General features: G+C 35.2%; 2 protein-coding genes across 3 annotated transcripts; both read left to right on the top strand.

Annotated features, from left to right (window-relative positions):
- LOC7459086 (protein transport protein SEC13 homolog B) lies at window positions 1-1,775 on the top strand. Of its 2 annotated transcripts, none has more exons than XM_002315800.4 (2): window positions 1-198; window positions 676-1,775. In XM_002315800.4, exon 2 carries the CDS (start codon window positions 702-704, stop codon window positions 1,605-1,607), a length of 906 nt encoding a protein of 301 aa, XP_002315836.3. In that variant the 5' UTR covers window positions 1-198; window positions 676-701; the 3' UTR covers window positions 1,608-1,775. The 2 variants fall into 2 exon arrangements, with proteins under 2 accessions (XP_002315836.3, XP_052312562.1); XM_052456602.1 differs by lacking the exon at window positions 1-198 and adding an exon at window positions 251-274.
- A 3,477-nt stretch (window positions 1,776-5,252) lies between these two features.
- LOC7459085 (protein NRT1/ PTR FAMILY 8.3) lies at window positions 5,253-12,176 on the top strand. Its single transcript, XM_002315799.4, has 5 exons — window positions 5,253-5,437; window positions 7,961-8,066; window positions 8,146-8,363; window positions 9,502-10,058; window positions 11,077-12,176. The coding sequence occupies exons 1-5, from the start codon at window positions 5,384-5,386 to the stop codon at window positions 11,894-11,896; spliced, it is 1,755 nt and encodes a 584-aa protein (XP_002315835.1). The 5' UTR covers window positions 5,253-5,383; the 3' UTR covers window positions 11,897-12,176.
- Window positions 12,177-12,739: the final 563 nt, after the last annotated feature.

Below are 12,739 nucleotides of genomic sequence, written 5' to 3'. Positions count from 1 at the left end.
TAACAAACGAAGGGTAAATTTGATCGAATGCTTTTTATAGGGTCTGAAGTAGTTCAGATACTGAGACAGACAGAGATGCAACCAAGCCTGAAAGCCGAAACATATTTCGATCTTTTGGCGTTCATTCAAGAGTAGTGACAGACACAGCTACCCTGGTTCTCCTTTGATCCCCCCACTAAAGACATCGATCATCCGCAGGTCTGATTAGTCTCGAACACAGTTGGATTTGTTTATGTATCATGCGGCTCGTAATTGTTTTCTCAGATCTAATCTCGTAATTGTTTGCTCAGATCTAATCGATCTCTCTATTCATTCATCTATTTTTCATAGCAATTTAGCTAAAGAGCATCCGTTTTATTGTGAATCCTTGTGTTCTGCAAATCTATTTTTAAGATTAGGGTTTCTGTAATGTGATGGTGATTTTGAATTTGGAGCTTTTGATCGAATTCCTTTTTGCTATTATTAGGTTTTTTTGTTTATTAATCTGCTCAAAAGGGGATCAGTTTTGCTTAGTTTCTATAGTGAATTAGCAGCATCTGAATTTCTGTGAATTCTCCTCATGTGGGTGGTGCTTTTATTCAATTATTTTCTTATGAAATTATTCGGCTTTCATTTTTTGGGCAACAGACGACAGATCTTTGTTTAAATTTATTTTGGGTTCTTGGTTCTTTGTAGGAGAAAAGAACCGTTTTGATTACAAAATGCCGTCTCAGAAAATTGAAACTGGCCATGAGGACACTGTCCATGATGTTGCAATGGATTATTATGGCAAGCGGATTGCAACTGCATCATCGGATCATTCAATCAAGATAGTTGGGGTGAACAACAATTCTTCTCAGCATCTTGCAAATCTGACCGGGCACCAAGGCCCAGTTTGGCAAGTAGCTTGGGCTCACCCGAAATTTGGCTCGTTGCTTGCTTCATGTTCTTATGACGGGCGAGTCATAATTTGGAAGGAGGGTAATCAGAATGATTGGATCCAAGCACATGTTTTTGACGATCACAAATCATCTGTCAATTCCATTGCTTGGGCACCTCATGAACTGGGCCTTTGTTTGGCGTGCGGTTCATCTGATGGGAATATATCTGTTTTTACTGCACGAGCTGATGGCAATTGGGACACATCGAGGATTGATCAAGCTCACCCTGCTGGTGTAACTTCTGTTTCATGGGCCCCATCCACGGCACCCGGTGCCCTTGTTGGTTCTGGTTTGCTTGACCCTGCTCAGAAGCTTTGCTCAGGTGGTTGTGATAATACTGTCAAAGTGTGGAAACTGTATAATGGGAATTGGAAGCTGGATTGCTTTCCAGCTCTTAATATGCATGCTGATTGGGTGAGGGATGTTGCTTGGGCACCCAACTTGGGCCTTCCAAAATCTACTATTGCTAGTGCCTCGCAGGATGGGAAGGTTATTATATGGACTGTGGCAAAGGAAGGTGATCAATGGGAAGGTAAGGTCTTGCATGATTTCAAGGCTCCTGTTTGGAGGGTCTCGTGGTCACTAACTGGAAACATACTGGCTGTTGCTGATGGGAACAGCAATGTAACATTGTGGAAAGAAGCTGTAGATGGGGAGTGGCAACAGGTGACAACTGTTGATGCCTAGGACTTGTGATCTTTAAACCTTTTCTTTTAAAACTATATCGTTTTGATTCCATGATAATCCGTGTTGGAACTCTTCTCCCTTTCACATCTCACCCTACCCTTCAACATTATTCCATATCTGATTACTGTGCTAAATATTTTTGGATGCAAAATTTTGAACTTTAGTTTTGATTGTGTGTGCAATTAATAGACCTTTTGTTTTTTTCTCCCTTGAATGCATGGAATATCATGTTCGATAGATATTTTGGACAGTTTCGATATTTTGACAACATAGTGGGGAGGTTATATGATTTTATTACCGTTTCTCCGTGTTCACCAACACGGTTACTAGTTTATCTTGGCCATATGTTTGTAACTATTTTCGCCTGGTAAATCTGTTTTGTAAACTTTGAGTCGGAAACCAAAGCAGTGGGACTGTGATGATACCCCTGCTTTTCCACCCAATTCCTCTTTTTCATTAAGAAACTAATCTTCCCTGGTCTAAGGAAACAGGAACAGGATGTGAGGCTTCGCCGATTGAAGAATGTGATTTTTCTTTTTCTATAGCTGAAATTAACCTTCTTTTGAGAGGGAGGACAAGTCCAACATTTCCCTTCCCGCCGAGTAAGGTGCACTGGAGTGAGTTTATTCCAGGCAAGAAGACAGAGAGTGACCTTGAAGTGTGCTTCTTGTTCGTTTTCTTCCCTCGGCTCCATTCCATCCTTTATAAAGTACAGGTCCCAGGTCCGCCCTTTCCTTTGAATATGAGCTCTTAGATAGATATCAGCATAGCTTCTTGATTAAACTTCTCGTACTTGGAACTCCAGTATATTGATATAGATGTTGGTCATTCGGGACAACTCGTTGTTTAGGAACTTCTAGTGTTTTTTTTTACCTGCGCTTCGCCCGGGCTCAATCATTTTTTTCCAACCTTGAAAAATTGTGAAGACATCGGGAAGTAAAAAATTGATGGATACTAAACAAACACTTTTAAATTACTTAAATAATAACATATTTGAATGATACTTTTAAATTACTTAAATAGTGATATATTTGATGAATTTTTTTAAAAAAATATTGGGACGACGGTATATTCAATAAATTTGGGCTAACCATGATTAATCTCTAAAACTCATGAATCAGGGTATGAGACAGTAATAACTTCATAAAACTTATATTGAAATAAATTAAGAACTGGAGTTTTTAAAGAAGCAAAAAAAAAATTAAGACTATTTTTATTGAATTAATTGAGTTTAATAAGCTTTTTTAATTTAATAATATTAAAAAAACAACTATAATTTAATAATATAAAAAACAAAGTAAACTTAAGTAGATCTCTTAAACTTGAGTTAATTATCCAAATTCATAACCCATAAAATTCTAGATTCATGCTCAATAAAGAAATTCAATCCCCAATCAAATTAAGATTAAATAATTTATTTAAAACAACAATCAATTAAAAAAATTGTTAAAGCAAAAAAATAAATTAATATTTTATCAAAAGAATGATGATGAAATCTAATAGGAAAAAAAGAGAGGGATAAAATAGTAAAAAGAATTAAGTTTTAAAATAATTTTAATTAAAAAAATAACAGTTAAAAAATATAAATTAAATTTAAGAGATAAAAATGGAAGGAAAATGAATTCAATTTTTTTTTCCAAACCGAAATAATCTATTCAAATAAAAAAAAAAAATGCAACTAAAAGACTATATATCTCTGAAGGAAAAACAAGCTGAAAGGTTCATGTGAAGTTTTTTAGGGGCGGCACGCAGTTCGAGAATGAGAGAGAGAAAACAATCCAACCAATGACGGACCAGCGAGGATTACAAACACCTGTATTATAATGTTCTGATAAGCTCAGGCAGCAACGTCACGGTTTTCAACCATATGGTCTTCCCCGAGACTGGAGAGAAAAATCTTTAATATATACCATCCTTTATCCTGCATGTACCAAACTACCGCTATCAACTAGATGTTTGGAAAAGTAGTTTAATTTGTGTTTTTAAAATTTTTAATTTTTTTATTTTAAATTAATAGTTTTTTAGTATTTTTAAATTGTTTTGATACGTTAACATTAAAAATAATTTTTTAAAAATAAAAAATATTATTTTAATATATTTATAAATAAAAAATACTTAAAAAAAATAAGATGACACGATTAGAAGAAAGTAACGTAGCGACAATAGAAATTGTTTTCTCTAAAGTATTGTATCACATCACTAGAAGGATTACTTAATTTTTAAAACGATGGATAGGGAATCAAAGTGGATGTCGAGGAATCAAAGTGGATGTCGAGGAATCGAGATATTTTGTATTTTATTATTGCGACTTACTTGTCAATAAATCCTCATGGCTGAATATTAAAAAAAAAAACTAAAGGTACTTATTTTTTCACACCTAGATTTATTGTATTGGGAATTAGAATATTATAATTATAATTATTATTTGACTTTTTTATTATACACAAAAATCAATTAAAAAACAAGAAAATTTTATTATAAATCAGACTTGATAAAAATTCAGACTTGAATAATAATTCAAGACCTTCACTTAACGAAAAAAGCTTTAAAAATAAGTAAGATATATCTGTTGATTATATTCTATAAAATAAAAATTATCTTAGCAAAAATTCTCAAATATAAAATGAAAATTGCTCAAGAATTCACTTGTGGGGTACACATAAAAATAATAAAAAACTATTTCTTAAATATTTTATTTATAATTTTATATAAGATTTTCATTCACCTTAACCCGATAACTATCGAACAGTAAATTGAAGAAGTGAACTCACTTGTTTGGCATCAAATATCTATCCTTTTTTTTACTTTAACAATACCACCATTTCTTTGAGAGTCATGTCAGTGAGACATGATCTACTGCTGGGAAGGGAAATCGAGAGATTGAAGAAGAGAGTAAAGTATGTGTGTAGTTCAGATCGGGTTCGAAGGTCGAGAAAAGTTATATACATACTCTGACCTTTCGACTTCCGGTATTACTCGAACGGAATGGGCAAAAAAAGGTTCCCCTCTATTTGGATCGGAGTTAGTGTGAAATTGCCATCGCTGCAAGTAAAGGACGACATTGTTAAAAAGCATATAGTTTAGGGGTATTTTCAAGTTACTGAAAAAAGGTTGACGATTCAATGAATGAGATGACGTAGGATAACTTATTGGGAAGGGTTCCCTGCTAACTACGCTTTCTAAGGACTACACGGCATCTCAAAGTTCATTGATTCAAGGTTCAAAGTTGAAACTCCCCTAACAACTTTTGTTTTTTTTCCCAGACTTATTTATGCTCTTAAGAGCAAAGGACATATTTACCCTTAACTACAGCATGATTCTCAATTGAATACCTAATTAAAAAAATTCCCTATTCGACATGATGCAATTAACTCCATAAGAACCCTCTTTTCTCTTTTTTTTTTTGAAAATGTGTAAAAAAATAATATTTAAAGACAAATAGGTCTCTTTTAGTTTTTCTAAAGGGAAAAAATTAGAGGCAAAAGGTCGATTGGGTAATGAATGCCAAATAGATGGGGACCAAATTTGGTAATTATATTTGTAGGGGGATGCAGTTTAGAATTGTATGATAGTTGGGGGTAAAATCGTCATTTTCTTATTTGTTTATTTTTTTCTTATAAACCCGTGGGCCATGGGTATCTTCTTCTCTCCTAACTCCCGTGGTTATCTCTGTTTATAAACGAGATCGTCGATCGATCGGATTAGATTTTATCATCTTCTTCATCGGAATTGTGGTCGAACCTTAGGGTGCTATTAGAGAAGAGAAACATAATAAGATGGGTTCGGTGGAGGAACATTCATCGCTCTTGGAAGATGGACTCATTCAACAGGTATCTCTATCTTTATCATTCTTCTCCCTTCTTTGAAGATTCTTATTAGGAATTCACTCTTACCTACCAATCATTCAAGTCTCCCCAAACCAGTCCCAAGCTTGGAAGATTTTTTTTTTGTTCAAAGGTCATGAATATCCCTGTTAGAATTGGTACCTAGCTAGCTACATGTTATACAAAGTTGTTTCTGGGTTCTGGTGTTTTTTTTTTTTTTTTTTGCTATTATTATGAAATTCTGAATCCAAAAGAAGAAATAGAATTGAGAATTGGCAATTTGTTTTGATTAATTTCGGGTTTTTGATGCTTAAATGTTAATTAAAATTGAAACTCAAGACAGCTTTTACATGCAATGAGAAGCTTCGTTTTCTGGTCACTTGCATTTTGCAGTGACGACCACTGCCTCTGTTTATAGAACATTGGAATTGTGATTGTCTTGCGATTGGTGGCCGATGTAATTTACCGCTATGATTTCTCCAGTATGCAGGTTGTAATCAAGGCATAGCAAAGTTAGGGTTTGGGTTTCATAGGGTGCAATCATGGCTGTTATCAGTTTTTTTGTTCTCTCTCTCTCTCTATATATATATATATATATATATATTAAAAAAAAATGGTTTTGCTAGGTTCCTGGTGATGGAGTAGATATGTTATCTTAGAGAAACATTCTCCATTTTGGAAACCTAAAGCTACATTAAGTCTTTTTGGTGATGGAGTAGCTATGTTAGCTTCATCAATAAAGAAGTCTTTTTGGTGATGGAGTAGCTATGTTAGCTTCATCAATAAAGAAGTCTTTTTGGTAAAAAAAAACAACTGTCCTTGGTAGATTTTTGTGTTTGAGGTTTAGAGCTCTTTGGAATTTTGATAGCGATTGTTTTTCAAAGCGATTTTCACTTGAAAATACATCAAAATAATATTTTTTTATTTTTCAAAATTCATTTCTGGCATCAGCGCATCAAAACAATCTAAAAACACAAAAAAATATTAATTTGAAGTGAAAAAAATTCAAATTTTTGCAAAAGCGCTTTTCAACCGCATAAACAAATGGGGCCTTAGAGTCTTGGTTTATGAGCTATTTTGTAAGGAGGGGCAGAATTGTGATTTCTGCATGTTCTGCGATTTGTGGGCTATTTTAGTAAATTTTCAGAATTACTTGGATCTCTGGTCTTATTTAGGAATTTGGTGTCTAAAATAGCCCAGAATAAGAATGTATATTGATTAACCACCTGTGTGTTTGACATATTGTTAGCTTTTGCGGTCGCGGTTTGAAAAATTAGGCTTAAAAAAAGATACAAATTGTAGTTTTTTCTTAACTAAGGTTTCAAGAGAGTTTTTAGTGGTAGCTATCCAAAATTGTGGTGTTGTGAGGGTTGATTAACCGAAAACTTTCAAATTCATGGTTGGGGCAAAACGCAGACCGCATCACACGCCGGACCACATAATCAAATGGAGAAGTTTATTAGTTTATTCCTGTTTAGTTTATTTCCTAGCCAAGTATGAATTAGTTATCCTAGTCTTTTAGGGAGTCTTAATCTCACTATATAAGAATGCTATGTTTTAATTTTTAGGAGAGTTGAGTTATGAAATAAATTGAGTTTTTTAGAGTCATTTTGAAGGCTTAGTTGCCTAAGTTTCCTTCTATTTTCTCTTATTTCTTGCTTTAATATTCTGTTGCTTCAGTGCTTTGAATTACTGTTCAAATCCTAATTTCTCCTTATTTCTTTCTAAACAAGCTCTATTCTACCCTAATTCCGCAAACAATAAACCTCACCTCACCACAAATCCTTAGTAGAACAGAAATCTCAAATCTGACCTTCATCACCTGGTTTGCCCTTGGCAGTCGTTCAGGTGGCTTTCTTCTTTGATGCTGCATTAGTTGATGGCTAAGATTAACAAGTATCCAGTCCTTGTCAGGTATTGATAAGAGTTCTAAATAATAAAAATACAGGATTTATCTCCAAATTTGGACACGTTAGGTTCACTTTCTCCCGAGGAAATAGATATTTAACTAGCTAGAGGTGTGACGTCCCAGAAAATTTGATTTTTATTGGGTCCAATGTTTGGTAACCTATCTATATCTGATTAATATAGCTAAGTTTGCGTAACATAGAAATTTAGTGGAAAAAAAGACATGAAAATTAAGTAAATTCTTAAACCATCTTGTTCATGTGAATTGCAGTTTAGTGAAATTTAAAAAGCAGCTTGTCTGAACAGTATCTATGATATGCATTTGTGGTGTGTCTTAGCTGTTAATCCTCAATTTCTTGCTTTCTTAGAATTGGGTCTGTTGCCATATAGGTGGAGTTTTCCGATTCTGTCCTGTAATTGTGTCCACGCTGCATATAGAGGGAGCCTGTCTTATCTTTTATTTTTGGTGGCATTTAAAAGGGTTGGTGCCATTTTTTAACCAGGGCGGAAATACTAGTCTGATTATCTGTGGTCATTATAGATGCCCTTTGGACACACTCACAAGCTGTTAAAATCAGAAACCATGTCTCTCACACATGCAGTTTCGTATTATATTTCCAGGATGAAAGCAATGGACTCTACACAGGAGATGGCTCAGTTGACATTAATGGGAACCCTGTCCTTAAGCAGAAAACTGGAAACTGGAAAGCATGCCCTTTCATACTGGGTACTATTTATTATACTTCACGCTACTTGGATGATTAAGTATCCTATTGGCTTTCTGACTTTTATCTTACCTCATACAGGTACTGAATGTTGTGAACGCCTGGCCTACTATGGGATTGCTACTAATCTCGTCACTTACCTTACCAAGAAGCTACATGAAGGAAATGTGTCGGCTGCAAGAAATGTTACCACCTGGTCAGGGACATGCTATCTTACACCCCTCATCGGAGCTGTATTAGCAGATACTTGTTGGGGAAGATATTGGACTATTGCTGCTTTCTCCTCAATTTACTTCATTGTAACTGTGAACCGAACTCATTAGTTTTATTCTTTGCCTAAAGCTCTGATCAGTACCTCATTTCTAATGCATGACTATATAGCTTCTATTCATGCTCATATCTCTCAATGTTGATGGAGCTACCTCCGGCTCTTATTACTTTTCTTTTCTTTTAAATACAAGCATATGGTGAATTTGGGCCTGTTATTCAAAATAATCCCTTGAACATCTCAAATTTTTAATTCATAAGAGTACCAAAAGTAAGGCTTGTGATTACTAGAATAGATTATTTGGTGTCTTGATAGAAATGCTCTCTCCTAAGCACCATGTAATGCCTCATCATATAAATGACTGATCAAGTATTACCTTTTGTTGAAAATCTTCTTAGCTTATTCTATGGCCAAGAATTTATGTTTGGATGAGGTAGAAGATGCTTTTTATTTTTTATTTGGTTCCTCTTTTTCTCTTAATTCAATTATTTCTAAGGAATTCACTGGTTTTGATAGCTATCAGGCAAAGTTTACCTGTCAGTTAAATATTTGGAAAAAAAAATATTGCAATTTTGTGATTCATTTAAAGAATTGCAGTTATAACCACGTAAGTATGGCATCGAGATATTATGGAATATAAAAAAGGAACTTGTCTATCTGCCCTGTATGTAGATCACTGTGTTAGTCATAGTGGACTTGATGATCATTCTACAATATATATGTAACATGCCAGAGCAGCCCTTCTCTTAGGATTTCTTGCAAATTGTATCAAAGGACTTGGGAAGCACAAAAGAAAGTGACATGATTTAGTTGCAGTGGCTATGCTTTGAAAATAGTGTGATAAAAAGGATATTAAGGATCATTAATGGTGTTGGTTACTCCTGTTAAACAATAGTTTCTGCTTTTATCAACTTTCCTTTCTTATGGTTTATTCCAGGAAGCCATGTTTGATGTTTAGGAATGGAAAAGTTTCTTGTTTTGATTGTGCCACTAACCATAACTACAATAAAAAGTCTGAATGAAGTTTTGTTGATTGTTTCATTTTTTAGGTGTCAGATGTATTAGCTACGTCAAGCAAGATATATATTTTAAAAAACATGCACCACTCCTTTACTTGATGCATGTTTTTTTTCCAGTGTTGGTTAACTTCTACATGAAAATTGGTGCAGGGAATGTGTGCGTTGACTCTCTCAGCATCTATTCCTGCATTAAAGCCAGCTGAATGCGTAGGTTCTCTGTGCCCTCCAGCAACTCCAGCTCAGTATGCAGTATTCTTTTTTGGCCTCTATCTGATTGCGCTTGGGACGGGTGGCATCAAACCATGTGTTTCATCCTTTGGGGCAGATCAATTTGATGACACTGATCCCAAGGAACGGGTAAAGAAGGGATCTTTCTTCAATTGGTTCTATTTTTCAATCAATATTGGTGCTCTTATATCAAGTAGTTTTCTGGTATATATTCAAGACAATGCCGGTTGGGGACTAGGATTTGGAATTCCTGCACTGTTCATGGGCATAGCTATTGCTAGCTTCTTTTCAGGCACACCCCTTTACAGATTTCAAAGACCAGGGGGGAGCCCTATTACAAGGATGTGCCAAGTTTTGGTTGCATCATTCCATAAGTGGAATCTGGAGGTTCCTCTAGACAGTAGCCTCCTGTATGAAACACAAGACAAACACTCTGCCATTGAAGGAAGCCGGAAACTGGTGCACAGCGATGAACTAAAGTATTTTTCTTATTTCTTTTTAGCTGATTTATTGTTCTCAGATCTGAACATTTTATCCTGATTTGATGTTGGTTTGGTTTTTCTAATCAAAATTCCTAGCTGTTTAGTGATTCATTACCACACAATCAGCAGGAGTGGTTTTGAAGTTTCAACATCCTACCAAAGTTGAATCTTTTTTTGTGTTTTATAGACAATTGCCAGAGTTGGTCATTCAATGTGAACAGTGGTCAAGAATGGTCTGTCTAGTTAATACTAAAATGCCTTATTTGAAACAGTCTGAGCATAACCAACAAACTCATATAAGCCTTTATGAAAGGTGCTACACAGAATACACTGAAAATTATTTTTTTCTGTGAAGTTTAATTGCTATCTTATTTTAATTTTTTTTACTAATTGTGTTTTTTTAAGCTTACATTTTTGTAAGTGCTGGTCTGTCTAACATGAGCACACTGTTAAATTTGCCCCCTCTCCCTCTCCACCTTCTAACTTCTGTGTTGCATTTGCTGAAATATATATATATATATATATATATATATATATGTGTCTTAAGTTTAGAAGTATGTGCAACACAAGAGGCTTAGCTAACACATATTATCTTGTGGAACACTCTTTGTTTATTCTCTATCTAGTAGCAGAAGAATCGTGGACTTCCACTTGGATAGATTGTTGGGAACATTTGCTGTTGGATGTATAATTTATATGTTCTCCTTTCCTTTGGAACTTCATCTTTCCATGTTCTTGCAATTTTTCATGGCAGTGGAATCTTGTCTCGTGTGGTTTCTGAGGAAAGACTAGAGAGCAAATTTATACATCTAGAATTCCTCTTTAATCTTTACAAATAAGACAACATCCCAAATGATTACTGGAAAGAAGGTTTAATTAGATCTGTTTTTTGTGTCAATATAATAACAGATTTGTTTTACACTGATCTCACCTTAGTATGTTTGTGTGGAAGTTTTGACATCTGACAAGCACTAAACTTTGCCTGAAAATTTTACTGAATTGCTATTCCATGCAGGTGCCTTGATAAAGCTGCTGTGCTGTCAGAGGCTGAGATGAAAAGTGGGGACTTCCCCAACCCTTGGAGGCTTTGTACTGTCACGCAGGTGGAGGAATTGAAGATTTTGATCCGCATGTTTCCAATCTGGGCTACAGGAATTGTCTTTTCCGCTGTGTATGCCCAGATGTCTACTATGTTTGTGGAACAAGGGATGCTGATGGACACGACAATTGGTTCTTTCACAATTCCTCCAGCATCTCTGTCATCCTTTGATGTTATTAGTGTTATTTGCTGGGTGCCAATCTATGATAGGATTGTTGTTCCCATTGCAAGGAAGTTCACAGGAAAAGAGAGGGGCTTCTCAGATTTGCAGCGTATGGGAATTGGCCTGTTCATTTCAGTGTTATCAATGACAGCTGCTGCTTTGGTGGAGATTAAGCGCCTACAGCTTGCGAAAGAGCTTGGCTTGGCTGGTGAAGCTGTTGCAGTGCCTATCAGTATTTTTTGGCAGATCCCCCAATATATGTTGGTAGGTGCTTCAGAAGTTTTTACATTCATTGGTCAGATTGAATTCTTCTATGAAGAATCTCCAGATGCAATGCGGAGTTTATGCAGTGCGTTGTCACTCCTGACTACGTCTTTGGGTAATTACTTGAGCTCTTTTATTCTGACTATGGTAACTTACTTCACAACCACGGGTGGGAAGCCAGGATGGATCCCCGATAACTTGAATGAGGGCCACCTCGATTATTTCTTCTGGCTTTTAGCTGGACTCAGCGTTCTCAACATGCTGGTCTATGTTTTCTGTGCGAGGAAATATAAGCAGAAGGCCTCCTAAGGTCTCCGAAAGGGATGGCCCGGCGGCCGGCTGTGGAAAAGGTTAAATTTAAAAAGGTTCTGTACATATGCAACGACCGTCACATTATTTGCTTCCAGGTTCGAAGGAATGTGTACTATATTTATCGGCATAATTTGCTTGTCATATGCCCACAATTATGCCTCTGCATCTTAATCAAACATCACATCTCACTTTATTTTATGGTGTCGCCTTCTGAGTAAATTTAAATGAAAGGAGCTGTGGGCACTTGATTTTCACAGCTCAGCCTGGTTTACATGCATTATGATTTTCTTCTCTCTTGACTTGAAACTGCATTTAACCTTGGTATGTTAGAAAAGCAACTACTACCGTGTGAAAACTAGACGAATTTTTATTCACTTGAATCTTTTAATCCAGCCACCCTCGTATTCATCGGCCGTACTAGAGTTTCCAAGATTTATTCAAATTTAGCCCATTACAAGCAATTTTTATTAATTATTAGTGATTTTTGCATTTGTCTGTTATGAACCTGTCCCGTCAGAAAAAAAAAATGATTTGTTATATAATCAAGGAAATATTTCAAAGTTTTTGTTTGCGTACTTTATGAAAATAACTTTAATTATGTCCTGTAAATTCGTATGGTATTGTTTCCTAGTCAAAGTATGTTGAAAAAAATAATAATGCATATAATAAAAATTAAATCCATTTTAATACAATAAACCATAGGCTAGTTCTGTTAATTTGATGGATATTTAATTTGAAACGAAAAAAAAAAGTAACATTAAAAAGTAACTTCAAAGCAGACCATGTGATATGCTATTAACGAGTCCATTGTACTGTATTATTAAATTTGATTTAATAATT

Source organism: Populus trichocarpa, chromosome 10 (genome assembly GCF_000002775.5).
Source record: "Populus trichocarpa isolate Nisqually-1 chromosome 10, P.trichocarpa_v4.1, whole genome shotgun sequence".
In the NCBI taxonomy this organism is placed as follows: Eukaryota; Viridiplantae; Streptophyta; class Magnoliopsida; order Malpighiales; family Salicaceae; genus Populus; species Populus trichocarpa.
This window is presented reverse-complemented; position numbering and strand designations above follow the sequence as displayed.